At 33.5% G+C, this 27,421-nt stretch overlaps 1 protein-coding gene across 6 annotated transcripts in view; it reads right to left on the reverse strand.

Annotated features, from left to right (window-relative positions):
- LOC126880604 (uncharacterized) overlaps window positions 1-27,421 on the reverse strand; it is a 605,043-nt gene that overhangs the window by 308,195 nt on the left and 269,427 nt on the right. For all 6 annotated transcript variants that reach the window (XM_050644584.1, XM_050644586.1, XM_050644585.1 and 3 more), the window contains one exon: window positions 22,305-22,438. In XM_050644584.1, coding sequence (XP_050500541.1) covers window positions 22,305-22,438 — 134 coding nt within the window. The remainder of the gene's footprint in view (window positions 1-22,304; window positions 22,439-27,421) is intronic.

Below are 27,421 nucleotides of genomic sequence, written 5' to 3' on the forward strand. Positions count from 1 at the left end.
GTCACCTCTCAACGTCCATCTCAAAACAGATGCGCCCTGGACTATCAATCTGTGTCTATACTAACGTGTGATCCAAAATTATTGTCACCATAGGTGGCTCTGAACGACAGAGATTATTTTGTTATTTTAGTTATTAACACATACAGTGCATGTCTATTCTTAATTCAGAAATACTTTCCAATTTACGTCAACTTAACAAGAAAAGATAGGTTATATAGAGCTGTTGGTGGTAGACATATACAGCATCGTGTTTGATTTTATTTATTATTGTTACTTATAATTTTGTTAATTCTTTTTATTTTTGATTAAAGTTCTATGTTAAAGGTTGTGACTGATTTTTTATGTTTTATAATGTTAATCAAAATTAATTGATAAACCAATGATATAAATTCAGATTAAAACAAGATATACGTAATTTTTTGCAGGGCTAGCTTTGATCCCAATAATTGTGGATCGCTCGTTATTTTATACATCTAACATCTTTATTGCAGAGACTTATTTTCATACTTACAAAAGCATTTCTTGTTATTTCTATTGTGGTCCATATTTCTGTTGTTTGATCATTATTTTCTGAAACCCTTTTTATGGGTACATCCTCAAATGTATGTTTGTTTTTTTTGTTCCACCACTAATATGTACCACCACTAATTGTATTCATAGTGACCACGAGTCATTATTCTAAAGCAGCTCCTAGATGTAAGATCTCAAACCAGGAAGTTTATATCGTGGGCTTGGTGCAACAAACTGCTTGAATCCATGCTGTCCATATAACGAAACCATGGACTCATCTAAGCTATGACGTTCTTGTTGTACTAAATCATTAAATCTTTGATTCCTTGCATTTTCGATCTCATCAAGTGCCAATAAAACTAATTGTGAGTTTTTCTTGTCTATTTTGTACCGACTACAATAAGTTTATTCTAAATAGAAATTTATTTACAAATTATCATCTCAAATGTTTTGTAAAAATAAAATATCTCCTGAAACTCCTGAAATCCATCTTCACAGGTATATTTCGCGATATATTAAAATTCAACAAACATTCCAGTTCATTCCTTTAGCACAATTCCCCCATCGCTTCCACTCCCCCTTGATCCAGATGCAGAAATATTCTTCCATTAAAATGTAGCAGAACTTATCGTAATGCAAATACAAAACATTCCAATCCGGGAAAACCCTTAAAAGTTTATCGCGAGTAAATAATTCATAGATTGTAAGCAGTTTGGCAAATAACTGTTCAATCATTGCGTCTTGATGGCTGGCGCCTTTTTCGGTAATCCTGGAAACTCCGAAAATTGGATTGAAAAGCAATTTTCACAAATCGGTTTCGTGTATAATATGATTGAAATTTTGACAGTATCAAAATATATTTATTGTATGCGAAAAACAAAACGCTAAGAAATATGGTGATTTTTTAAATTTAAATATCAGGAATATTAAAAAAAAAATGATATGCATTATAATCACACACTTCTTACTCCAAAAAACATTGAGTGATATCCACACTTGATCCGTAGGAACATTTGTTAACAATTATATCCGAGCAGTGATCAAGAAGAAAGACGAGGAAGAAAAACAGCTGCACCAACAACAAAGATAAGAATTAAAGATATTCTAAGGTAGAATGTAGTAGGAATATGTTTTGATAAAAGGCGAATTAGTAAGTCAGATTGTGTGAACCAGACTGAGAAAAACGAGGAAATTCCCAGTTGGGAATGATGCAGTTCTGGGAGCGATGACTGCCTTGATGAAAGGAGTTCCTTCCAAAAATAAAAAACCCAAATCTGGAACCAAAAAAGGGGAAAACCGGTTAACGGAAAATGCCTCTTTGCTGAGAGTCTGCAGATAAATGAAGGTAGTGCTTCGTAAGCGATGTCGGCCTTACAGTGGCCATTCCGCTTGGGAGCCCTGGACGACAAAGGAGGGTCTGGTTTTGCAGGGAGGCGTTCGGCGTCACCTTGGCAACGAGAGGACGTTTTAAAGTACCTCGGGAACTATTACCAGAACTACGAAGAATGACTCCTTCACTAAGGTTAGTCAGGCGGCGTCCTGGATTGATGTGTCCTTTGAAGATTCCAGAGCCCCCTCTATAATGATGAAAAAAAATAGTATAAAGATTGATTTTAAACGACAACCCATCTTAAACAACAGACATTAGCTGCCTACGATAGCAAACACATAAAATAGGAATAATACAAGCTTTCATAACAAACAATAACTTAACTAAGCAAATATATTAACAACAAGAGCCAAAATGGCACTTACATAGTGGTGTATACAAACTTAAATATGGTGACTGCTAAAAAACTTACATCGGTCAAACTGGTAGAACCTTTAACAGTCATATAGGAGAACATAAAAGGGTTTTCAATAATAGAAACTAGAGTTTAGGCTAGCAATTAGAGGCTATAACTTCGTTTTTCAATACCATTTATACCAGCGGACAACTTCCTAATGGCTGGTCTAATTCCCTGTTTATAGCTCTACCTAAGAAGACCACAGCAAAAACCTGTGCTGATTATAGAACCATCAGTTTGTTAAACCATTTATTGAAATTTTTTCTGAAGGTAATTCATGCTCGTATCTACAAAAAATGCGAGGAATACCTGGATGACACACAGTTTGGTTTCTGTAACGGGTTTTGAACGAGAGAGGGACTGTTTGGAATAAACGTACTTGCTCAAAGATGTAGAGATATATCTGTAGACATATACTGTTGTTTTATCGACTTCCAAAAGGCATTTGATCGTGTTAAGCACTCTATATTGATCGAAGCTCTAAAAGACATAGGCTTGGACGGCAGAGATGTTCGAATAATTGCATTGGAATCAAACATCAGTTTTAGTAGATGGTGTGGAATCATAGGCTCTTAATATTAAAAGAGGACTACGGCAGGGATGCCTCTGGTCACCACTGATTTTCAACGTTTACTCCGAAAGAATTTTCAGAAAAGCTTTTTCTGAAAAACAAGAAGGAATACTTGTGAACGGTGAAGCCATCAATAATTTACGATATGCGGACGATACAGTACTCCTAGCTTCTAGTCAAGAAGATCTGCAAACACTACTTGATAGTGTCATTGAGAGTTGTAGGGAGGCAGATCTGGATCTGAACATACGGAAAACCAAAATACTCGTAATAAGTAAACAGCAGAATATAAAACCGTCTATATATGTAAATAATACCAAACTTGAGCAAGTTGATAAAATCGTTTACCTTGGACAGCAACTAAATTGTAACGGAGAAAGTCACGGCGAAATTAGATCTAGGATAGAGCAGGCTAGAGCCGCTTTTAGAAGGATGTCCAAGGTGTTATGTAACAGAGACCTAAAATTGGCATTGAGGATTCGCCTACTTCGCTGCTACGTGTTCTCGGTCTTACTTTATGGTGTCGAGTCCTGAACTGTGAATAAACTCGATCTAAATCGCCTTGAGGCTTTCGAAATGTGGTGCTACAGAAGAGTTTTAAAAGTTTCCTGGGTGAAGAAGATTCGAAACTCCACAATACTAGAACGTCTCAGCAAGACTACTGAGATCATAAAAAGCATAAAGCAGAGAAAGCTGGAGTACTTCGGACATGTAATGAGAGGTCCCAAATATAGGTTGCTACAAAATATTATGCAAGGAAAAATAGCAGGCAAACGCGGTCCAGGACGAAGAAGAACCTCATGGTTGAAGAACTTGCGAGATTGGTATGGTGCTGATACAAGCATGCTATTTAGGGTGGCAGTGAATAAAATTAGGATAGCTATGATGGTAACCAACGTTCTGAAAGGACATGGTACATGAAGAAGAAGAATAATAGAAAAATATATTCTACGTTCGCACTTCACCTTCTAGATCATGATCATTCTTTTAAGGACCAATTTCAAATTCTCCACATTCAAAATAAAGGATATCTCTATTAGAATATATGGAAATGAATAAATTAAAAAATACACTTGAGATTAACAGCTCTTCTTTCCTCAACTTATTTAGTTACATACTATAAAGTGTAGACCCATAGTAAAACATATCACTTGAAAAAGACACTGTGCTGAAACAGCTACAGTGAAAATAATTTGAAATAAATTTTGCGCACTAATAAATAAGTGTAGAAAACAAAAGTTTTTAGTTTTTTATCCTTAGATATCATGAATAATATCTTTATTTTTGTACGTCTACTCCAAAATAATCAACCCACCTAAACTTGACAAGATGTCTTCGAAATTGTAACAGACCAAATTGACGAAGACAATGGGGAGATGCGAATAAAAAAGTTTGGGGATGTTGTTGCTCGAGTGGAAGTAATATATGTAATATAAATGGGCTTAATGTCAATTCTGTTCATGACAGGTTATTATTGAGTATTTTAACGTATAAGATGGAGCGTGTGATAGAATGGAAAAAATAATAGTATATCTTTGAATAGAAACTTATAAAAGACAGCAAGTATATTATACAACTTATACAGAGTGTCCCGAAAAGATTGTTCATAAATTATACCACAGACCCTGTGGTCAAAAATAGGTTGATTGAACCTCACTTACCTATATACAATAATGCACACAAAAAAAGTTACAGTCCTTTGAAGTTACCAAATGAAAATCAATTTTTTTTCATATATCTAAAACTTTTAGAGATTTTTTATTGAAAATAGGCATGTGGCATTCTCATGGCAACAGAATCTTAAAAAAAAATTAAAGTGAAATTTGTGCACCCCATAAAAATTTTATGGGGGTTTTGTTCACCTAAACCCCCCCAAACTTTTGTGTACGTTCCAATTAAATTAATATTGTGGCATCATTAGTTAAATACAATGTTTTTACAACTTTTTTGCCTCTTAGTACTTTTCCGATAAGGCAGTGTTTATCGAGATATTTTGAATATTTTTGTCGAATCCACCACATATTTGTATATGGTTAAGTACGATTATAGAGACCTGTTAATAATCTGAAAATTTATTCATAATTTACATTTTTAGGTATATTTTGAAAAAGAAGCGACATCTCGATAAAAGGTGACTTGTCAAAAAAAGACTAAGAAGCAAAAAAGGTTTAAAAATACTGTGTTTAACTAATAGCACCACAATAATAGTTTAATTGGAACGTACACAAACATTTGGGGGGTTTAAAGGAACAAAACCCCCATTAATTTTTTATGTAAATATATTAAAAAAGAAGCCGCATCTCGATAAAAACTGGCTTCAGTCAAGATAAAAAAAATACTAAGAGGCAGAAATGTTTTAAAAACGGTGTGTTTAACTAATGGTGTCACAATAATGAATTAAATGGAATGTACACAAAAGTTTATGGGGGTTTAAGGGAACAAAACCCCCATAAAATTTTTATGGGGTGGACAATCTTAACTATAATTTTTTTAAGATGTTCCTGCCATAAGAATGATACATGTCCATTTTCAATAAAAAATCTCTAATAGTTTTCGATATATTGAAAAAAATCGATTTTCATTTTGTAACTTCAAAGGGCTGTAACTTTTTTTATGAGCACATTTGTACTAAGGCAAGTTAGGTTCAATCGAATTATTTTTGACCCCAGAATGTATGGTATAATTTATGACGAATCTTTTCGGGACACCCTGTATAATCAAATCACTTCTTGAACCCACAGGGTGTAAGAGTATATAAATATTTCTATAAATTATTTACAAAAATTTCCCAGACCCGTTTTTTGACATTCCTTCGCTTCTTACCATATTTTGACTATGCACTACTTCTGTAGTGCATAGATAATACAGCAAACACTGTAATGGGCGTGTTGTAAGCAATGTAGAACTCTATGAATTTGCCGGTGGTCGTCTCAGTCGCTTTTCAAACGTTGACGTGTGTGCACATTTCGAAGCGCAGTAAGTGAATATTTTACAAATGGATAGCTCACTAGTGAAGACGGCCCAGGTAATTAAGTTATTACGAGAGGGCTATAGTCAGATAATTGTCGCCCGTCGCTACCAGCAGAACTGTCTTCCTGGATCGGCACGCGACAAGAGTTAAGCTTCAGCAAACCTTGAGGAATGAGGAGGTCTCACCGTCACTCAGTGGGTAGTTAGGAGAAGACTTATGGCTCACACTTTGACTCCTAGACGTGCCAACATGGGGCCCAAATGAATCGCACGCCAGAAAGAAGCTGTACTTCAGACTGCCCGAGAACACGACAATTGTGACCTTGCCCTATGAAGCAGAAGTCTATTCTCTGATAAGTCTCGAATGTGCTTGTTTAGCAATGACAGAAGAGGACCAGTCTATCGGAGGCCTGCAGAACGATTTGGCCAGTGATGCGGTATCCAAACATGAACAATGGAGGTAGTTCGTGTATGTTTTGGGGTGGTATATCTTAAGAAGGAAAAAGAGAACTTGTTTTCGTACTTTGTGGTAGTCGTGGAAGGGGGTTTCATAGCGGATCGTTACATCATGGATATTCTTCAAGACCATGTTGTTCCTTATGCCGGCTACATAGACTATAGCTGCATGCTAATGCATGATGGCGTCCGATGTCACACAGCTCGGATTACGAAACATTAACTGGCCAACACCAATATAACAACAATGGACTGGCATCCATTGAGTCCGGATATGAATCCCATCGAGCACCTATGGGGTGAGCTCAAACACAGTTAGTTGTTTCAGCAATCATTCCAGCACCATTGACAGTGGCGGATCTAAACACCGCATTAGATGAAGAGGGAGCGATTTCTCAGGAATCGGTAAGAAACTTATAAGGTTCTTAAGAGATCGCATGGAAAGTGTAATACAATGCAGAGGAGTAAATACTCAATATTAATTTACTTTTATATTTTTAGTAGGTACCTAATGACTTTCATTCATAAAATTCTTTCTCAGATACATACAATATTAAATTATCCTTGTTATGTTCTTTAGTTACTAACTTTATAAATATTGGCGTCATTGCAATAATAGTCCAGGAACCGAAGCTTTTCACCTCGCAATTTTTACAGAATGGATCGATTTGCTTGAAAATTTGAGAATAAGCAGTGGATAGTCCAAGGATCAAAATCTATATGATGCAAAAAAGCGCTTTTACCATGGGGATGGTTGCCACCCCATCTCGGGGGTGGAAATTTTTTATTATATTTTGACCAGGAGCGTCATTTGAAATTTTGATAGGGGGGAGGGGCAAGCATTATATATACAATACATTATATATGCAAACATAATACAAAATTGATCTATTTTTTGTAAATTACAGTCATTTTCAGGGCCAGCGCCATTTGACCCTATCAAATGACGCCCCTGATTTTGACCGCAAAAGTTGGTAAAAACATTTATTCTAAGCAAAAAATGATCTATACATTTTTTTGATAAAATTAATAGTTTGCGATTTATTCGCTATGGAAAAAATCAATGTTTTTCGATAATACTCATGCACAATTCACTCAATTTTTGCCCTAGAAAAGATTTTTCAAACCAAGTTCTTGGGAATTAAATAAGCTACAATTTCATATCTAAACATTTTTTTGTATCTCTGATGCCAATCTTTCTATTCTGAAAAAATGGCATTTTTTACCAAACTACAAAAATTCGTTATTCGCTTTTAACTCCAGTTTTTTTTTAAAACTAATCATTCTAAGCCAGTCAAACTTCTAGAATCTATTAATAATACATAAATAAAGAAGAATGATTACGGCCAATGACTAAAAACACCGCCAACTTACATTATTATGCTTCCAATTGGATTTCTCTTTTTTTTTCAAAAAAATATATATTGATTTTTTAACCGAAAGTTTTTATTTTTTATCTTAAAAAGTTTGGTAAAAAAAGAATTTTTTAGGATTTTATAAGATCTATAAGCCTATTAACATTAAATCTTTTCAAAGTCCTCAGTCACAAAAAGAGGTGACTTTGAAAGGGTTGGTAAAGGTGGTTTTTGTATGTTATTACAAGGTTTAATTGTCAATAGCTCACTCAATTTTTACCGCAGAAAAAATAAATGTTTGCAAACCAGTTTCTTGGGAATTAAACAAGCTACAATTTCATATTTAAAAATTTTTTTGTATCTCTGATAGGTCTGGATCCCGCGTATGAAAAAAAAGTTGATGAATAGCAAGCTGAAAATTTGTTAATAGCTTAAGGGTGTCTAGTCGGATAAACTTTGATATATGGGAACACTGGAACAGGGGCAGTTTTAATTGTGGAACAGGTTAAAAATTTGGAACGGTCAGACCACGAAAACGGCACATTTATTTTGTACGACAGAACAGACTTAAACTCTCCTAACAGAGATTAAACTCTAATGCAAAAAATCAGACTGCTATTTATCACCTGTCATAATTCCTGTCATTTGACATATTCTACATGTTCCACTCATTAAAACGCCCATTTGGTGATAAATAGCAGTCTGATTTTTGCATGAGAGTTTAATCTCTGTTCGGAGAGTTTAAATCTGTTCTGTCGGACAAAATATTAGCAGAAAACTTATTAAAAACATTGATTTTTTCGATATAAAACTAACACTTTCGATAGCAAATAAATCGAAAACTATTAATTTTATTAAAAAAATGTATAGAACGTTTTTTCTTAGATTAAATGATTTTACCAACTTTTGCGGCCAAAATATAATAACAAATTTCCACCCCCGAGATGGGGTGGAAATCACCCCCATGGTAAAAGCGCCTTTCGGCATCATATAGATTTTGATCCTTGGACTATCCACTACTTATTCTCAAATTTTCAAGCAAATCGATTTAATCTGTAAAAATCGCGAGGTTTTGTCCTATTTGAAGCTTCATTACTTGGACTATAAAAATTACTTCTGTTCTCAATATTTTACTTCTAATTTTACATATTATGTGGATAGACAGTTGCCAAACAGCGTAGTCAAAAAATATAACTTAATATTCTTTTGGGTCTATTTTTTTGCTCACAAGTGTAGACACTAAATATTTTTTCTGCAAGATACATTATTACTTCTGTAGAATAGCTGTGCAAATATCTCCTGCCAAATTATTATTTGTCTGGCTATTCTCCTCTTTCCTAAAAGTCTGGCTCTTATTCTTTGTTTGGACCAACATACAGAAGTCCCCCTTTGAATCAAATTAAATAAACAAATGTTTCTATTGAAGGGCTGTTACAGGATAAATACGTACTCCTATTGTCGAGATTAAATTAAATGTCCCTCGGCCTGGAACGGAGGGTTTTTCTTTAAGAAAAAAAGGGAAAGATTAATAGTGGTCAAAAGAAGAAGAATGTATTGCGATATAAAACTTGAATGGACGTTTTCCGGGGAGTTATAACGGTTTCGGTAAATTGGTACAAAGAAATATGGGATTAAAAAGAGATATGGTGCTGAACGGTGTAGTTTATTGCTCTGGTGGTTTAAATTAGGTCCGAAAAGTTATTGTTTTTTTTTGCTCATTTATATCGGATATCTTCTTATATCAATACAATAAGGTTGAAGTATCTGCACACTGTTTCGTTCAAAATGTGCTAATAAACATTTTGAACAAAAATGTTTATTACCACTTTTTGTGTAGAATTAACCGCTTCTCTAAGAAACAATGCTTGAAGCGACCGGCGATTTTGAATGTCAGTAACATCAATTAAATAATTTTTGGCCTATATAATAATGTCCTATTGGCAAAAATCATGCGTTTTAAACATAAAGAGTTTAGATTGGGACTCAATTTTGCATTTTGTTTCTATAAAGCTGTTAAATAAATAGACATTGCACGATTTTTGCGATTTTTTGTGATTCTCATGATATCAATAAAAGCATCTTTCCAGCATTTTGTCTCTTTTCACATGTAGCCCAATAAATGACCGTTTTGGAGTGTAATTTCCAGGGGCAACTCCGAATTGCATGAAAATTTGGATTTAGGTTCAACTTACCCTCCACTTCAAAGTTGAATTCGTGCCGTTGGTTGCTTTTACTTGGGGGGTGACATTTACCCCTTCTCGGGGGTGAAAAACGCGTGTTTAAAATAAGGCCGAAAATGGATAAATTGACTTATTTTAAGCACCTTGTGTTCTATAAAGTTTTTTACGTAAGTCAATACTTTTCGAGTTATTCGCGATTTAAAATGTTGATTTTTCGACAAAAAACTACGTTTTCAGACCGTTTTTCCCAAATAACTCAAAAAGTAAATATTTTATTGAAAAAAATATTTTAGCAAAAGTGTAGCCTATAAAAAAACGAAAAAAATGGTGTACCAGTAATGTCTACAAATTGAGTAGAAGCAAAGTTGTAGGTAGTGAAAAATACGTTCTTATTCGTCTAATTCCAAATCGAATAATTCAACGCGAAATCACCCAAGAAAGTAGCGTTTTTAGGGAAAACCTTATTAACATTTTTAAAGTATCAAAAAAAAAGCTTATTATTTGTTTTTTACAAAAGTTTACAGCATCAAAAATAAACGAGTCACACTGAAAAAAAAATTTGGCCCCTTTTTTTTGGTAAAAAAAATCGTGAAAACATCCCTCTATTTAGCACCCTAAATGAAATTAATCGTTTGGCTTTGCCATCTATTTTACCTGTATGTGTATTGTTTATATGATCTGTAAGTTTGATTGGTTTGAAGTGCTTATTTATGAAAACATTTGGTTTTATAATAAAAAAAAATTTCTAAAAATTTTTGAAAAATTTCATTTTTTTCAAAATATCTTAAAAAGTATTAGTGATAAGAAAAATCTTGAACAGTAAAAAATGTAGGTTTTGCTATTATAATAAATATGCTAGTTTCATTTTGTTTCTCAGTAAGACAAAAATTGGTTAAGATATGGCTATTTAAAATTTGCATACACTCGTGATGAGTGACCCATTCAAGCTTTCTCAATTATAACCCTTTTAAAAATAAACACTTTAAACCGGTGAGACTGACAGATCATATAAAAAATAGATAGGTAAGTAAATTATTTGTAAAGCGGTAGCGATTAGTTTCATTTGGGGAGCTAAACACGGCGAGATTTTCATGATTTTTTACAAAAAAAAGAGAGCCAACTTTATTTTGAGAGTAACTCGCTTATTTTTAACGCTAAAACTTTTGTTAACAATTAAAACAAAGCTTTTTATAAACATTTAAAAAAGTTTAAATGGGTTTTTTCCCGAAAAGTGCTTAATTTTTCGGTGATTTCACCTTGAATTATTCGATTTGGAATTAGACGAATAAGAACGTATTTTTCATGAGCTACAACTTTGTTTTTATTTGATTGATAGACTTTACTGATACACCATTTTTTTTGGGTTTTTTTATAAGCTACACTTTTGCTGAGGATATTTTTTTCGAAAAGATACTTTTTGAGTTATTTGCGAAAAACTGTGTGAAAACGTAGTTTTTTTGTCGAAGAATCAACATTTTCAATGGCAAATAACTCGAAAAGTATTGACTTACCTAAAAAACTCTATAGAACAAAAGTTTCTTAAAATCAGTCAATTTATCCATTTCCGGTCTTATCTTGAACGTATGTTCTTTCACCCCCGAGAAGGGGTGACTGCCAAGTAAAACCAACCAACGGCCCAATTTCAACTTTAAAGTGGAGGGTAAGTAGAATCTAAATCCACATTTTTCGGAGTTGCCCCTGAAAATTACACGGTATCGCCGAATTTCCCGTTCATTTACTGGGCTAATGATCAAAAGCTTGTATAAAGTCTATATACATATTATATAGCTCTACGTCGTATTCATACGCTTTTTCTTGTATCGTTCTTAGTATTAATATGTTGTTTGTAGTGGCTCTATCTGGATTCATTTTGATAATCACCAATTATATTTTCAGCCGATTTGAAGTTAGGTGTGATTTGAAACAGAATTCTTGAATTCGACTTCCTTTAAAAATTAGTCCAGATTGGTCCCTTTGCGAATATTTTCCAATAAACTCCAAAACTAGTCCCACGATATTTCCTCAAATTCTTATTAACCAGCCGAAAATTGGAAAAACTACACCTTCAACATTTTACGCCTTTTTTATTACTCCATTAGCTTCGTCATCAATTTTCCTACTCATGAAAATTCCTAAGAAACAAGTCCTAAACATTGATTTTTCTCGTCGCATTCTCGTACACTAAAAACGAACAAGAATCAACTCTAGTGTGTAAAAAACGGTTATATGGTCGAAAGAAATATTTTTGAGGGGAAATCGACAGTAAACTAACCTTATCCTGTCAGTATTTGGATGATTTAGCGAATATTGCCGTCATAAAATATCGCGTGGAACGGATACTGCGAAGATTTTCAATTGATGATGTGGTCGCATTTTAACATAAATTTTAGAATTCAATAAACGCGCTGATAGAAATGAATAATCATGCGAAATAAATTATCACTACATAGATATGGGAGCTCTTGTTGGTGGTTGGCCAGTTTATGGTTTCAGTGTTTTCGATAATAAAATGATAAATATAAAATAGTTTAAATATCACGTTCTGTTATTTATATTTCCATTAGTAGATTATGACATAAATATGCCAATGGCACTAAAAAGCATGTGATATGTGAAATATTTTGTGGAAATGTTATTGGAAAACGACTCAGTAGCTAAAACAGAGGAGTAGTCAACATAAAAGTAAATGCAACACAAAAAAGACATTTGACTAGTTTGAATAAATTTGATTAAGTATAATAGATATTCTTTATCGCATTTTTCAGTGACCCAAAGATGAGAAAATCGCAAGATGATAAATTGGGACTACAGAGAGGACGCTCTAACATCCTTTATGTCTTTCATTCTAGATTTTCTTTCACTACTTTTGCAACATGAGACCTAGCATTGTCGTGCAGAAGAATAACACCACGTGTGAGTTTCCCTGGATAGTATTTTATTACTTGATGGAGTTTGATCAAAGTTTCATTATACAGGTTTGAGTTGAAATGCAATCTAGGTTCTTTCGGACACGTATGTGGGAATGTTCACAGCCTCTTTTATAATATGGTTACGTGCTACTTGATTTTTAGGACATCTTGGGTATTAGTGCACCCTAATATGTCTGTGTAGATTTTGGCATTGGATCCGACCATCACTTGTAACACCGTTGCCGTATCCTCTATTTTTTCATACTATCACGCTACAATAATTTTTTGTGATATTATACACGAGCGGGACACCCTCAAAAAAGCGCTTAGTTTTCGAGATACTGACCACGGAGGGGTGAATGGCTAATTTTATTCATACTTTATATTTTCGAGGGTGCTGAGCACGAAAATGAGGTTTATTTTGAATTTTATGTGGGGGAACATTGTCAAAATCGCAATTTTAACCTAAAAATAAAAAAAAATGAAATCACGCTTTTTGCGTTTACCTCGCTACAACTCTGTTCCATTTTAATATTTTTTTCTGAAAGTATTACAGTATATAGCTGTAACATTTCTGAAGACAAAGGTATCTGCTTCAAGTTTTTATTCTTATCATGATAAAGGTTATGAATTTTTCACAGAAAAAGGTGCGGATTTGTGCATTGCAAAGTTTATTCGCAAAAGTTGTGTGACGAAGTTTAAAATTTAGCTTCTTAATCACGTTTATTTGAAAGTAGAGAGTACAAAAAAGTTTTGTGGTAAGTTTTAGATCAAAATGTTTTATAGAAAAAAAATAGTGCCACTTTTAATGTCGACATTACAAATCCCCAATGTAACGCTTATTTTTTGAGGGACAGACAATCTAGGTCTAATTTCTCACCTTTAGTACTATCCTTGGATTATAAGCTTTCATTTGACACCTCATTTGTCATTCTACCTAGTATAATGACGGAGAAGTAAACGTTCTTATTCTATTATTCTTGTAGGTACATTTAACATTCATTGAAATTATGAAAGAAATGGCATGGCAACACTGTGACGCACGAACATAAGATTCAGCTGTGCGTTACATAGGGTGCACTAATATCCAAGATGTCCGATTTTTGTTCCTGTTGGTTTTACAAGTTTGGTCCCACGCTACTGATCCATATATTATGGTTGGTATGATGATGCTGTTTTCCATTCTTGGCTTCGTTTGCAGACTTGCTGTTTTTTCCTATAAAAGATCCTAACGTGCTTCTTAGTGTCTTGTTCTTAGTGATAGCGCTGTTGACGTGTGGCGAGTCTGTCATTATTTGTCCATTAGTACTCCTAAATATTTCGCTTGGTTAGACCACCATATCTGTGTGTTGAACATCCTCACTTGGAGGTCCGGACCAAATCTTTTTTGGAACATTTTTGTGATTTTTGAAATTATACTTCTTTAGGCGCGATAGGGAGTGAATTTTTATTATTCTGCGCGCATGCGCACAGAGACAGTATGTTGTTCATTGCTAAATCTTTTAAGTTACATGTATCAGTCCAAAAAAGGTGTGGAAAAAATATATTAGTGTTTTTAGTAAATATATTTATTATAATTTTTGTGTCTTTGGATTTGTCTTCCTCGGGAGTAAGATAATACGTATTATTAAAACATTTTTATTTTATACTTCACTTCGTCTATTTGTTACCGTGGTTTGTCATAATGCCCGAGAAACCGCCAAAACAATGCCTTCGTAACCTCATTGGTACAGCATTCGACTACGGATCGAGAGGTCCCGGGTTCAAATGCGGACAATTGCTGCCGCTTTTTTGATTTTTGGAAAGTGGTAAGTAACTATTAAAATCCGTTGAATATTTAATAAAACAAAAATAAACTGTTAAAAGTATTTTATTTCGCTGAAATCATATAATAGAAGTACATATAACTTCTTACGTGCGTACAAAGTACACACACATTCTTTTTTTGGGCTTACTGCGATCTAGTCCTATCGCCAGGGGGTACAACGGCCTCATTTATTTAGATGGACTTACCCAAGTTTTTATATGTATTTTGACCCGTAGAACACGAATTTTTTGGGTAACAGTTGATCCGGATGTCGATAAGATTGTTATAAACAAAGAACTTGAGGAATTACATAACAGGGATTTTTCGCAAAACAAAACATTTTTTGTATTTTTTAGGTCATTCTAACCAAAAAATGTTTTTACAAGTTTTTTCGTAGGATGCATAGTTTTCGAGATAAACACGGTTGAACTTTCAAAAAATCGAAAAATTGAAATCTTTGAACCCGAATAACTTTTTATTAAAAAATAAAATAGCAATTTTGCTTACCGCATTTGAAAGTTCAAGTCAAATTATATCGGCTTTGATTATTTGCATTGCTACAAATTTATTTTCTTATTGTTAAACAAAGCTATAAACACATAGTGCTTCCCGTGTCCAATACATGCGTTGTTACGTAGAAATTGCCTCGCTTGCACTTGTACCTACTCTACCTACTCGTTAGATTTTAAATGGGAGATCATTGAAAACATCACTCAAGCACTATGTGTTTATAGCTTTGTTTAACAATAAAAAAATAAATTTTTAGCAATGCAAATAATCAAAACCGATATCATTTATCTTGAACTTTCAAATGCGGTAAGCAGAATTGCTATTTTATTGAAGTTATACTTCTTTACGCGCATATGAGGGTGAATTTTAATAGGATTAAAACCTTTGATCCCGGCGCAGTCGCATTACAACTTTGTTCTGATTGGATGTTCAAATGACATGACAAAAATTATCCAATATGGCAGCTGTATCACAGCTGTGGAACTGTGGTTTGGTTATGTATGGTGTATGGTTGTTGAGTTTTAAAATTTGTAGGAAGAGAAACAACAAACAAAAAGTTAGTTAATGGTTATACTGCCTTTTTAAATAGTTTTCATATTATATTTTTGGACTTATTAACATAGAAGAGATGATTGTTGCATGCCAATGTGAAAGCCCATCAAACTGTGACTAGTATGAGTGCCGCAAAATTACTGATAAAAACCCTATTAGCTCGAAGGCGTAGAGAACTGTGGATAACAACAATCAACCGGGACGATCTACGATCTCGCTTATTCAAAGCTAAAGAATCTTACACTGGTAAGTGTTTTAAAAATAGTTGATCAAATTTTGTTATGATATTGTCAAATTGTGAAACGTCAAAATATTTATATTTCATTTATTAACATTAATATTAATAATACAACTTGCGCAATTTGAAAAATGTGGTTTAAAAGGTTTTTTATTAAAATTTTGTGTCTTTGGATTTGTCTTCCTTGGGCGTAAAATAATAAAACATCTATTTTTATATTTCACTTGTCACCGTGATGTGTAAATATGTATATCTGACACGTTAATAGTATGTGCCTTGATGGCCTTGTTGGTAGAGCATTGGACCAGAGATTGAGAATTCGCGAGGTTGCGGGTTCAATTCCCGGACGATTCATACTTTTTTCGTTTTTTTTTTAATATTTGGCATTGTTAAGTTTTGGTTAAATTTTGGTAATTATTGTTAATTTTTTGTACTGTAACTGTTAAGTAGGTATATTTATTTCGTTGAAATTATATTATAATAGAAGTATAACTTCTTACGTGCGTACAGAGTACACACACATTCTTTTTTTTTAATCAAAAGTTATTCGGGTTCAAAAATTGCAATTTTTCGATTTTTTGAAAGTTCAACCGTGTTTATCTCGAAAACTATGCATCCTACGAAAAAACTTGTAAGAACATTTTTTGCTTAGAATGACTAAAAAATACAAAAAATGTTTTGTTTTGCGAGAATTCGCTGTCATGTAATTCCTCAAGTTCTTTGTTTATAACAATTATCGACATAACTGTTACCCAAAAATTCGTGTTCTACGGGTCAAAATACATAAAAAAAACTTGGGTAAGTTCATCTGAATAAAGGAGGCCGTTGTACCCCCCTGGCGACAGTACTAATCTTCTATTAAATGCACCAACAATCTTCTGATTTATTAGAGCATCTTATAGACATATCCTATGGATACATCTAGATCCGTTTGGATATAGGCTTTTAGCTGCTATTGCTGTGTCATCGGCATACAGACTGAGCACCATGGTCAGATAGAGAAAGGGTGACTTCATCATTTCGACTTCAAACAGGACGTGTCCTATCTAAACCCTGAACTTTTTATTTGCTGAAGTTGGCTAATTTTGCGAGTAAGCCCTTCATGACATACTTTGTCAAATGCCTTTTCTACATCTCAATTCAAACGCGGCGAATGCTTTGATTTCTATTTTTCTCGTTAAGCTCCAAAGTCACTCTCTCTAAAACTTTATTTTGATAGCAGTAATTTGAATAAGAATTTAAAAATTAAGACGTCCGACAAATAAAGGCTTATTGATTGATTGTGACAGATTTTTGTGAACAAGGAAATAATATTCTGAGAATTCCTTTCCAACAATTTTTAAGATGAATTGAAGGAGAGATTGATTTCTCTTTTGTTATTCTTATAATATGATCTAACTAATAGTCTTTAATTATTCATCCGAGATCAAAGCATTGATTTCGTATACCCAGCCTTTATAATTAAAATTCAAATTAAATTTCGCATCCAATAACAAGGCGATCTAAGGCTAAGGAGTTCCAGTACGTCGAGAAAGATATATCACGCTGAAAGAGAGGTTTTTATTAAAAATGAATAAGTTGCCAGCTGTGCGAAAACCGGCACGGTTCACTAAGTTCCATTTATTTTTGAAACGCAATGTACATTCCTGTGCGACAGTGGTATAGATAGAGGGTGATTGGGATTAGGATTTTGCTAAGGTTGCGATTCTTTGTTTCAGATCGACGTCTTAATTTCCTATAATTTTATGTCTAACATAGAAAGCTTCCCTTTAGAAAGAAAGCTTTAAATTAAAAAGATAGTTTTCCTAAAATATAAGTCAGAAAAAACGAATGAATCATATGAGAAGACTATAAAAGGGTAAGAACTGAAACTCACCAATTGGAAAGAAAAATAAAAACAGACTACTGGGAAAGATTCGCAAAAGGACTATAGATGGATTTCTACGGACAACAGAAACAAGTATGGCGCTTCATAAGACAATAAAGAAGCGAAATGAAAGAACTAGTTGAAATAGAACACATAAAAGAGGATACATGGGTGGCCTTCCTGACAGAAATGTTAAAAAAACAAAGAATCTTTACCAGAAACGCCAAACATAATAACTGATGAAAAGACCGAAATCTCCCAAATAGATGTGAAACAAGAAATAAAAAAATTAAAAAATAGAAAGTCACCAGGGGAAGATCAAATACCAAATGAACTCTTATAATATGGAGGTGATCACCTTGTACAACAACTGCAACTTCTTATTCATAAAATAATCACCACGAACGGAATACCAGATGAATGGAGGAGAACGATCATGCTGATGTTCTTCAAGAAATGAGATAAGAAAGACCCCATAATTATCGAGCAATAAATCGTTTAAATACAACACTCAAATTGACAACAAGAATTATAGCGACAAAAATAAACGAACTCTGCAAGAGGAACAGCAAGAATTTCGGACAGGAAGATCATGCACGGATGCAATTTTTGTAATAAGACAAATAAAAGAAAAGTAGCTGGAATACAACATAACAGCATATATGTGCCTGATTTGAAGAAAGCGATTGATAGAGTGAGAATTCGGGACTCGATACATTTATTATAAAATATGTAAAGGGAATATCACTAGATATAATAAAAATCATTGAGAATATAAAAGATAGCATAGCTATGGTAAGATGTAAGGGAAAACTATCGCAACCTATCAAGTATGAAACTGGCATCTGGCATTAGACAAGGAGATTCGCTTAGCCCATTATATTTAATCTGATAATGAATGAAATCATGGAGAAATTAAAAAAAAGAACAGGATATAGAATGGGAGAAAAGCCAACAACTACTCTTCTATACGTTTTTTATACCTACAAGACGAAGCTTTGATGATGACATGTGCTATACCGAAAGTACTTAGCTGATTTTAATAAATATTTTTACACACTATCAGTTTTTGAGAACATACACCAAAATTTTAGTTTCCGAAATATTTAGATTTGAACCCACCTGGAATTATAATACATAATCTTGCAATTCTTGTTACCTTCGAATAGTCGAAACTCTAATTTTTAGCCAGTGTGTAACGACACTGTCTGAAAATAAAAATCTCGACTTCCATCCGGTCACTATAACTTGTACGTGATTTCAATTCGAAATCCAGCTCTTCATTGGATGTAGCCAATATAATTGATTTTTTGCTACTTCCAGCTGTGGTATTCGATTCGATTCAGCCTGTTAACAATAGCTAAATATAGTCTTTGTTGTTTATTAAATTAATTACGATTGATGGAAAAAGTTGCAGATACTAGATTTTTTTATTCAGAATGGAAGTCTAGCACAATATAGTCTGGACTTTACTTATATATATATATATTTTCTTTATTATTATCATTATATCTTTTGTTGTAATGTGTTAATTTCAATTAACTCATATACAATTGGATGAAATATGAGAAAATAAAATGTTTTAAAAACATATCTACTCTTAAAAATAAGTTTAATTTAAAATAAACAGTAAAAATCGTAGTAAAGATGTTATCTCTTAAATTCAAATTATGAGTTGGACACCACAATCTTATTCGTAAGATCATGAAACTTAAAACCGACAAAATTCTAGTTATAATATGCCTATTTTAAACTATTATTTTCACCCCTCAGAAGGGGTGGCTTTCAACCCCCCAAGTAGAAGCAACCAACGGCACATGTTCAACTTTGAAGAGGAGGGTAAGTAAATCCTGAAAATTCCACGGTATCACCGTATTTTTACTGGGCTAACAGATCAAGTTAACCATCTACTATCCATCTACCATCAACTAGGATATTAGTAAATAAGTGCAAAAATATTTGTATGGTAATTGTGTGTTATCCCTATATACGTGTTTCCATAACTGCATTGTGTTCAAATTTTTCTTACACACTGACAATTTATTTATTGCCCTAAATTGCCTATTACCTGTTGGTGTGACTAAGTAGTGATAAAATAATTGTATAAAGGAAGACATAATCTAACAAATAAAATACATATTGCCGTCTGTGCCGATGACATCAACATTATGTCTCGCAGAACAGAAGAGGCGGCAGAAATAAATTCACAATTATAAGTAGGGACAAAAAAGACTAGAAATAAATATTCAAAATACAAAAAAGCTAACACAGGCCAGAGCTAGGGGAAACAGGCGCACAGTTGAATTAGAAGACGATATTGAGATTGTAGAAGATTTCACATATTTGGGAGTTACTTTAAACAGGGATGATAAGCACAAACAAGAGTAGTAAAGGCAAACAAAGCTTATTTTCCCCTTGACCACGTGTTTAGCTCCGAAACCACACTGGAGATCTAAAATAAGCATGGCCTATGACCAAAAGGAAGGCCACGGAAAAGGTGGAAGGAAAAAAGTGACATCGGACGCTAAAAATCAGCTAGACATAAGAATCTAGAGAAGATCGGCGCGGAACCAGCAAGGTTCAAGGCAAAGTTTGGTGGAGGTAAAGTTCGACATGGGCTGTTTGTGAAAATCAAAGGATTTGCGTCGCATAATGTTTACAGTGTCGACGTTTCTGTTGGCGCAGTTTGTGTTTTTAAGTTACTCCACACAACCTGAACAGACGCGCACAACGAATTATAAACACATTTTCGACGATCGAGTAGTTAAAAATTTACCGGTGAGGACGTAGTCTAGTCGCAACATAGGGAATCCCGTGGACATTTTTAGGTCGCCGCGATTTGATGGTGGTATTATAGGTTTTTTGGGTCGCTGAATCCAATGGAACTGGTCTGGAAGCCCAAATATGGTGCGTTTAATTGTTATTAACAAATTATGGTAAAATTAGGTGTTTTTCAGGAATTATTAGAAGCCCTGTAAATAAATTGATAGTGTTAATATCTTTTCTGGTGTATTTTTGGTCGCTGAATCGAATGCGACTAGTCGCGATTACTCAAAATAAGTTCTTATTTTGTTAATAACAAGATAATTGTTTATTCGCCGAAAAGCTCGAAATGCGTTATCTACAGCAAGTTTGTAGTCTTTTTCATAGTATTTGTATACGCAAAATCGATTGTCAGTAGTCGTGATAGCTTAAACCACGTTCCGACTTTGTTATTAATAAATTATTGCAAAAATAATAGTTTATAGTACGTTTTTTCACGGTTTTTTCTCTAAATTTAAAAAAACCACCTGGAATGACATAAAATTTGCCATGCACGTAGCTAACATGTCAAACAAAACAGGTGATATTGTGCCGATGTGTGCTTTTACCCTGGGGGTAAGTTTCACCCCGTGTCGGGGGTGAAAAAAGAAACCTTTAAAATAAGTCTGGAACTGGATAAACTGATTAATTCTAAGCAACTTTTGTTCTATACAGTTTTTTCACCAAGTCAATACTTTTTGAGTTATTTGCGAGTGAATATGTTCATATTTCAACAAAAAAACAAAAATAACTCGAAAAGTATTGACTTAGTGAAAAAACTGTATAGAACAAAAGTTGCTTAGAATTAACCAGTTTATCCACTTCTGGACTTATTTTAAAGGTTTCTTTTTTCACCCCTAAAAAGGGGTGAAACTCACCCCCAGGGTAAAACCAAACATCGGCACAATATCACTTGTTTTGTTTGACATGTTAGCTACGTGTGTGCCAAATTTCATGTCAATCCAAGTGGTTTTTTAAAATCTAGAGCAAAAATCGTGAGTGAACGTACTATAAACCGTTATTTTTGCCATAATTTATTAATAACCAAGTCGGAACGTGGTTTAAGCTATCATGACTAGTGGCAATCGATTTAGCGTATAAAAATACTATGAAAAGACTACAAACTTGCTGTAGATAGCGCATTTCGAGCTTTTCGGCGAGTAAACAATTATTTTGTTATTAACAAAATAAGAACATATTTTGAGTAATCGCGACTAGTAATACCACCATCAAATCGCGGCGTATCAGCAAATACTCACTGGCAAATTTTTCGGGCGTATTGAACTAATGGTTCCTCGCGAGAATTTGCGTTGCAAGAATTTGCGTAGCAAATTTTTACCAGTGAGGACGCGGTGCTCGATCAGCGAGAATTTATTTATCGTTCGGCAACCGATGGAGAGTGTGCGTTGTGTGCGTCGAAAATTCGTGCGTCCGATTTATGCGGCGAATACGTCCACATTAGCACAATTTACCTCGAGCACGCGTACGCGGCATAAGGTATGTGTATGAAATACTCATGGAGACTGAGTAATTGCAACGGTATAATAATATATACAGGGTGTAACGAAAATATAGGTCATAAATTTAATCACATATTCTGGGACCAAAAATAGTTCGATTGAACCTAACTTACCTTAGTACAAATGTGCACGAAAAAAAGTTACAGCCCTTTGAAGTTACAAAATGAAAATCGATTTTTTCCAATATGGCGAAAACTATTAGAGATTTTTTATTGAAAATGGACATGTGGCATTCTTTATATTCTAGTAAATATGTGAATTATGTGTTACCTTTGGAATTCGGTGGTGAGAATTTTGAGCCTAGACCTGCAGCGGGCAGCCTCTTGGAGTGCCTGCTTTGCCCTGGTCTCGCTGTCGGCACGCAAACGACGTTCGCGGTCAGCATCCCTCTGAGCTGATTCTCTCTGCAACAAATATATTATTATTAACAAAAGTCAAATCAACCGGGAACAAATCATAAAAATAGTCAGGAATTTTAATAAATTGTAGGTAGGTACATATATGCCGATTATACTGAAATACACATTATTTTGGTACAAAATCTATCGTTAATCTCTTCATATCAGTTCAGACATCTACATTAACATCTATATTTGGGAAATAAAATTTAAGTTTGAAATAAAATTTATTTGAGGTTTCGACTTCCAATTCGACAATCGATATCAAAATACAAAACATTTATAAATTAAACAAATTTTAATAATAATTTCCCCATTGTCCAATATTTATCGGTCAGTTTGCTATAAAAATTGTAAAAAGGTCAGATTATACATTGTTACTAGGAATTCTGCATCCCGACTCAAAGAGAATTTTCTCTTTTGGTTAAATAGATGTCGCTAATGTGTCCAAGAGCAAATAATTGTTATTATTTTGATTAGTAGGCAGCCTGATTTAACTCGCTTCAGGGTAAACCTCAGGGTACATTTTAAGAAGGCTAGGGAGATTTATTAGATTACATTTCACTTCCCGCCTGTCCAGCACGGTAAAATTTCAACAAAGATTAGTTCTCAATACTCAGATTAGGAATAAAACTAATAAAAATAATAAATAATCATTTCGTTATGAAGCGAAACAAGAGCTCTCTAATTTTGTTAGATCACTCTAGTTAGATCACTCTTTGTTAGATCACTAGATCAAGTTCTATTTTTAATATTGTTAATATTAAAAGTAAAACTTTCATTCGTCTTTAGCAGATGCCGCCACGGCATCCATGCCATCATGTTATTTCGATGTGAATCGATACCGGCAGCCCGAATTTTAGTGTTTCAGAGAGAATCAAATATGCACTCTCTGATGAGACCGTAATAAGGGTTGAAACTAGTTAGAGTGCTTTTGGCGCTCTCTGAACTAACTAAAATAAGACGGCTCTTATTTCGCTTCACAACGAAATGAAATGATTATTTATTAATTATTTATTATTTTTCTTAGTAAACAGCCAGATTGAATTCGCTTTAGGGTACACCAAAGGCAGTTCTGATGACTTAAAAAAGAAGAAACATAATATGTATCATATGTCATATACCATCAGTTGACATATGTCAACTGATGGTGGTGGCCCTTGGGTCGAATTAAATCTTAAGATGTCTTTCCTTATTTCAGTTTACTCAGATTTGAGTACTAGGAAGCAGAATTCTGTTAGATTTTTATCTAGATAAATAGACAGGTGAAGAATGCATATCGTAGAATCTCCCATGTCCACTATTTGTATGTTTGCTTTAAAAAGCTCAGACTATACATATCGCACCTCCGCTCAAAGAGTGTCATAACTCAAAAAATTTTAAAATCGGAATTATTACATCAACAGTTTAATAAAACTATAACCTCCTATCTCACAAAGTGTCACGTCTATGGGCCAAGTATTTATCGTTAGATGACACAAGAGTCATTATACGATTATCCAAAATCAACGACTTACCAAACACAAACAGTGTCACATATCGATTTGTGCAAAGAATTTGTCCATCTAGGATGTGTATAAAGCGTCGTTTGTCGAGTTAAGACAGTATATGTGATTACTTTATTCAAAACAATCTGCGTATGTACTCAAAAAAAGTGACACATTTATAACTTATTTGTCTTTCTTTTTGCAGTATTTTGTGTTTAAAATTGTTACTTGTATTTAAAGTTACATCATTAAAAAGTATAAGTCTGTTAACCAGATAATAATAATATTAGATTCTGTACTGCAAGTGTCACTTTTGATAAATATTATTTCGTAAATTTTTCGTTATTTCATCTGTAGTGTAGTGTCACAACTCAAAAAAAAAATTTTATTAATATTTTTAAAATATTTAATACGCTATTTTATACAGCTTCAAAAACCATTGTAACTGACTAAAATAGATATTATTCTAATTTTAATAATTTTTGAATTTTTTTTTTTTTTTTTTTTATTTTGGCTTAGACTTACCGTCATACTGCCAGACACATAAGGAATACAAGTTATCAAGTTATACAAAACAGGTTTAAAACAAAGATAACAACTAAAAGGTATTAAGTAACACTAAGCTTAACAGCTAAAACTACTAACTACCAAAGGTATTAATTAAAAATGTTTAAGGGAATTATAATGATAATTTGCTGTCTTTTAAAAAGTTAATTAAAGAGTTGTATACATCTACAGAACCAAGTGATAATAAATATAGTATATTCCAAGGAGTTGCTACTTTACATTTTAATAAATCATTTATTAATTTAGATGAGTAAATTGTATTTTTAGAACAACCAAAAAATATATGATCTAAATCACTTTCCTCTTCACAATGCTCACATTTATCATTATCCAAAACCTGTATTTTAAATAAATGCTTTGGATAACATGCGTGCCCGAATCGTACTCTAATAATAGAAGTTATGTACTTTCTAGAAGCTCTACAAGACTTGTACCAAGGAAATTTGGGAATATCGGGCTGAATTAACGAGTATCTATTTTGATTCACAAAAGAGTATTCCTTCCACTGGTAGCTCCACTCCCGATGCAGTGTTGACTTGAAAGAGATTATACTATCAGTCAGTGTTATTTTATGTAGAATACTGGTATCGGATGAAACGCTTTCTTTGGCTAATAAGTCGACATACTCATTATGTTCAAATCCTGCGTGTGCTTTAATCCAGATAAAATGTACATTGATTCCTTTGGTTAAAAGATTTTGTTTAATATGTTTAATTTTATAAATGTATGGGCAGTCTTGGATGTTTGGGGGTCCATATTTACTAAGAGATTTCAATACTGCTAAGGAGTCAGACAAAATTATAATATGGGCGAAATCAAATTCAGCTACATATAGTAAAGCTTCATATATTGCAATAGCCTCTGCTGTATAAATCGAAGTCTCCGGTTTCAGTTTGAATTTCTTTTCTATATGTCCCGATGGTATAAAAAAGGCGCATCCAGTTCCATCTGCAGATTTAGACGCATCTGTATATAGAGCTATTGACTCATTGTAACTATTCGTTATGGATAAAAGAATATTTTTATTTAAATATATGTTTTCACTATAATTTGGTACAATAATATCTGTAGGAGAAAAGAAAGAAGAGTACGCGTAGTTTTTGAATAAGTCGTTCGTTTTATCTATATTTTTTAAGAGTACTATATTTTGATTATAAGCTTCACACAGTAAGGGAGATTTCTTTTTTTGCCAATATTTATTGGTTAGATCATGGCAACTTAAAGTCACTATTTTTTGGTATAGAAGAGGGTTAATTAAGTATACTTTCATTAAATATTTTTTGGACAAAAAACTTCGTCTTAGATTTAAAGGAGGTTCCAAGGCTTCCAAATATAAAGCTTGTACTGGAGTGGATCTCATAGCTCCTAGACATATTCGTAAGGCTGAATTCTGTAAAACGTTGATTTTGTTTAGTAGTGCATTACTTGCTGATCCATACAAAACACTGCCGTAATCGAAAATAGATCGTATGTAAGCTTTATAAAATAATAAACTTACTTCAAAATCCGATCCCCACCAAGTTCTATTAATTGATTTAAGAAAGTTTATTCCCTTATTACACCTGTTCAACATGTCGTCAATATGTAACTTCCAGGTCAATTTTTGGTCGAGTATCATTCCAAGATATTTAATTTTATTTTTAAAAGAAAATTTATGCCCACCTAAGGTGATTGTGCTAATATTAGGAAAGTTATGTCTGGTAAATAAACAAACTTGTGATTTACTGCATGATAATTCAAAGCCATTTTCAATAAACCATTTTTTATGGAGACCATAGACACTATTCAAGTTTTCAATGGATTGCTGATATTTCTTGTGTTCTGTGTACAAACAGAAATCGTCAGCATATTGTACAACATTAAATGCAATATTGTTAATAGTGATGTTGTGTAGATCTGCTGTGTAAATGTTAAATAAAATAGGGCTCAAAACGGAGCCCTGAGGTAATCCTTTATTATTAAGTCTAGGGCCTATAAGAGTATGATTATTTTTTAAATAAATTATTCTATTTTTATACAGGTTTACAATGTTAGAAGCAAACTGTGATGGAATATTAAAAAATGTAATCATTTTTTCTTGGAGAATTGAAAGAGAGACAGAGTCATAAGCACCTTCGATGTCTAAAAATAAAGCGGGCACATAACTGTTCCTGGAAAAACTGTTCTGAATGTCTACAACAAGAGTTGTTAAGGAATCTAAAGTTCCATAACCTTTTTTAAAACCATGTTGGTTAGCGGGTAAAGGATTTTGATCCCTTAAGCGTTGTTTAAACACAACGATAAGTCACAGCAACTAGTTGTGATGACAAGTTGAAACTCTGTTTAGACGCTGCGATTCAATGCGATACCACCTTCAACCCAACTCCAACTTTGATAAGTTGTGCGATGCACCGTTTACACACAATGATAAGTTGCAAGAACTCGATTGACCTTGATTAGTTGTTTGATTTATCGCTGTGTTTAAACGACCCTTTAGCCACCAATCCAACCTAATCTTAACCATCCGTTCGAGAGTCTTCAATATACATGATAATAATGATATCGGTCGGTAAGCTTCAGCTAATTTAGGGTCTTTCCCCGGTTTGGGAATAGGAACGACTATAATACGCTTAAAATCTATTATACTGTTGCCTTCAATAATTATCTGGTCAAATATATTTAAAAGTAATTGTTTTGCGTTATCTGGTAAATGTTGTATCATAGGATATTTGATTGCATCGTATCCTGGTGAGGTACTAACGCGATTATCAAGGGCAAATTCTAATTCAGTTCTCGAAAAAGGTGTAAGGAGAAAATGATTCTGATCAGATGGAAGCGTTTTAGAATTAATAACATCTAACTGGTTATTTACGTAAGGTGGAGCTATTTTATCGAAAAAATCGTCTACCCATGAATTACTTAGAGGTAATGAAAAATTAACTTTTTTCCTATTCAT

Source organism: Diabrotica virgifera, chromosome 2 (assembly GCF_917563875.1).
Source record: "Diabrotica virgifera virgifera chromosome 2, PGI_DIABVI_V3a".
NCBI classification, from domain to species: domain Eukaryota; kingdom Metazoa; phylum Arthropoda; class Insecta; order Coleoptera; family Chrysomelidae; genus Diabrotica; species Diabrotica virgifera.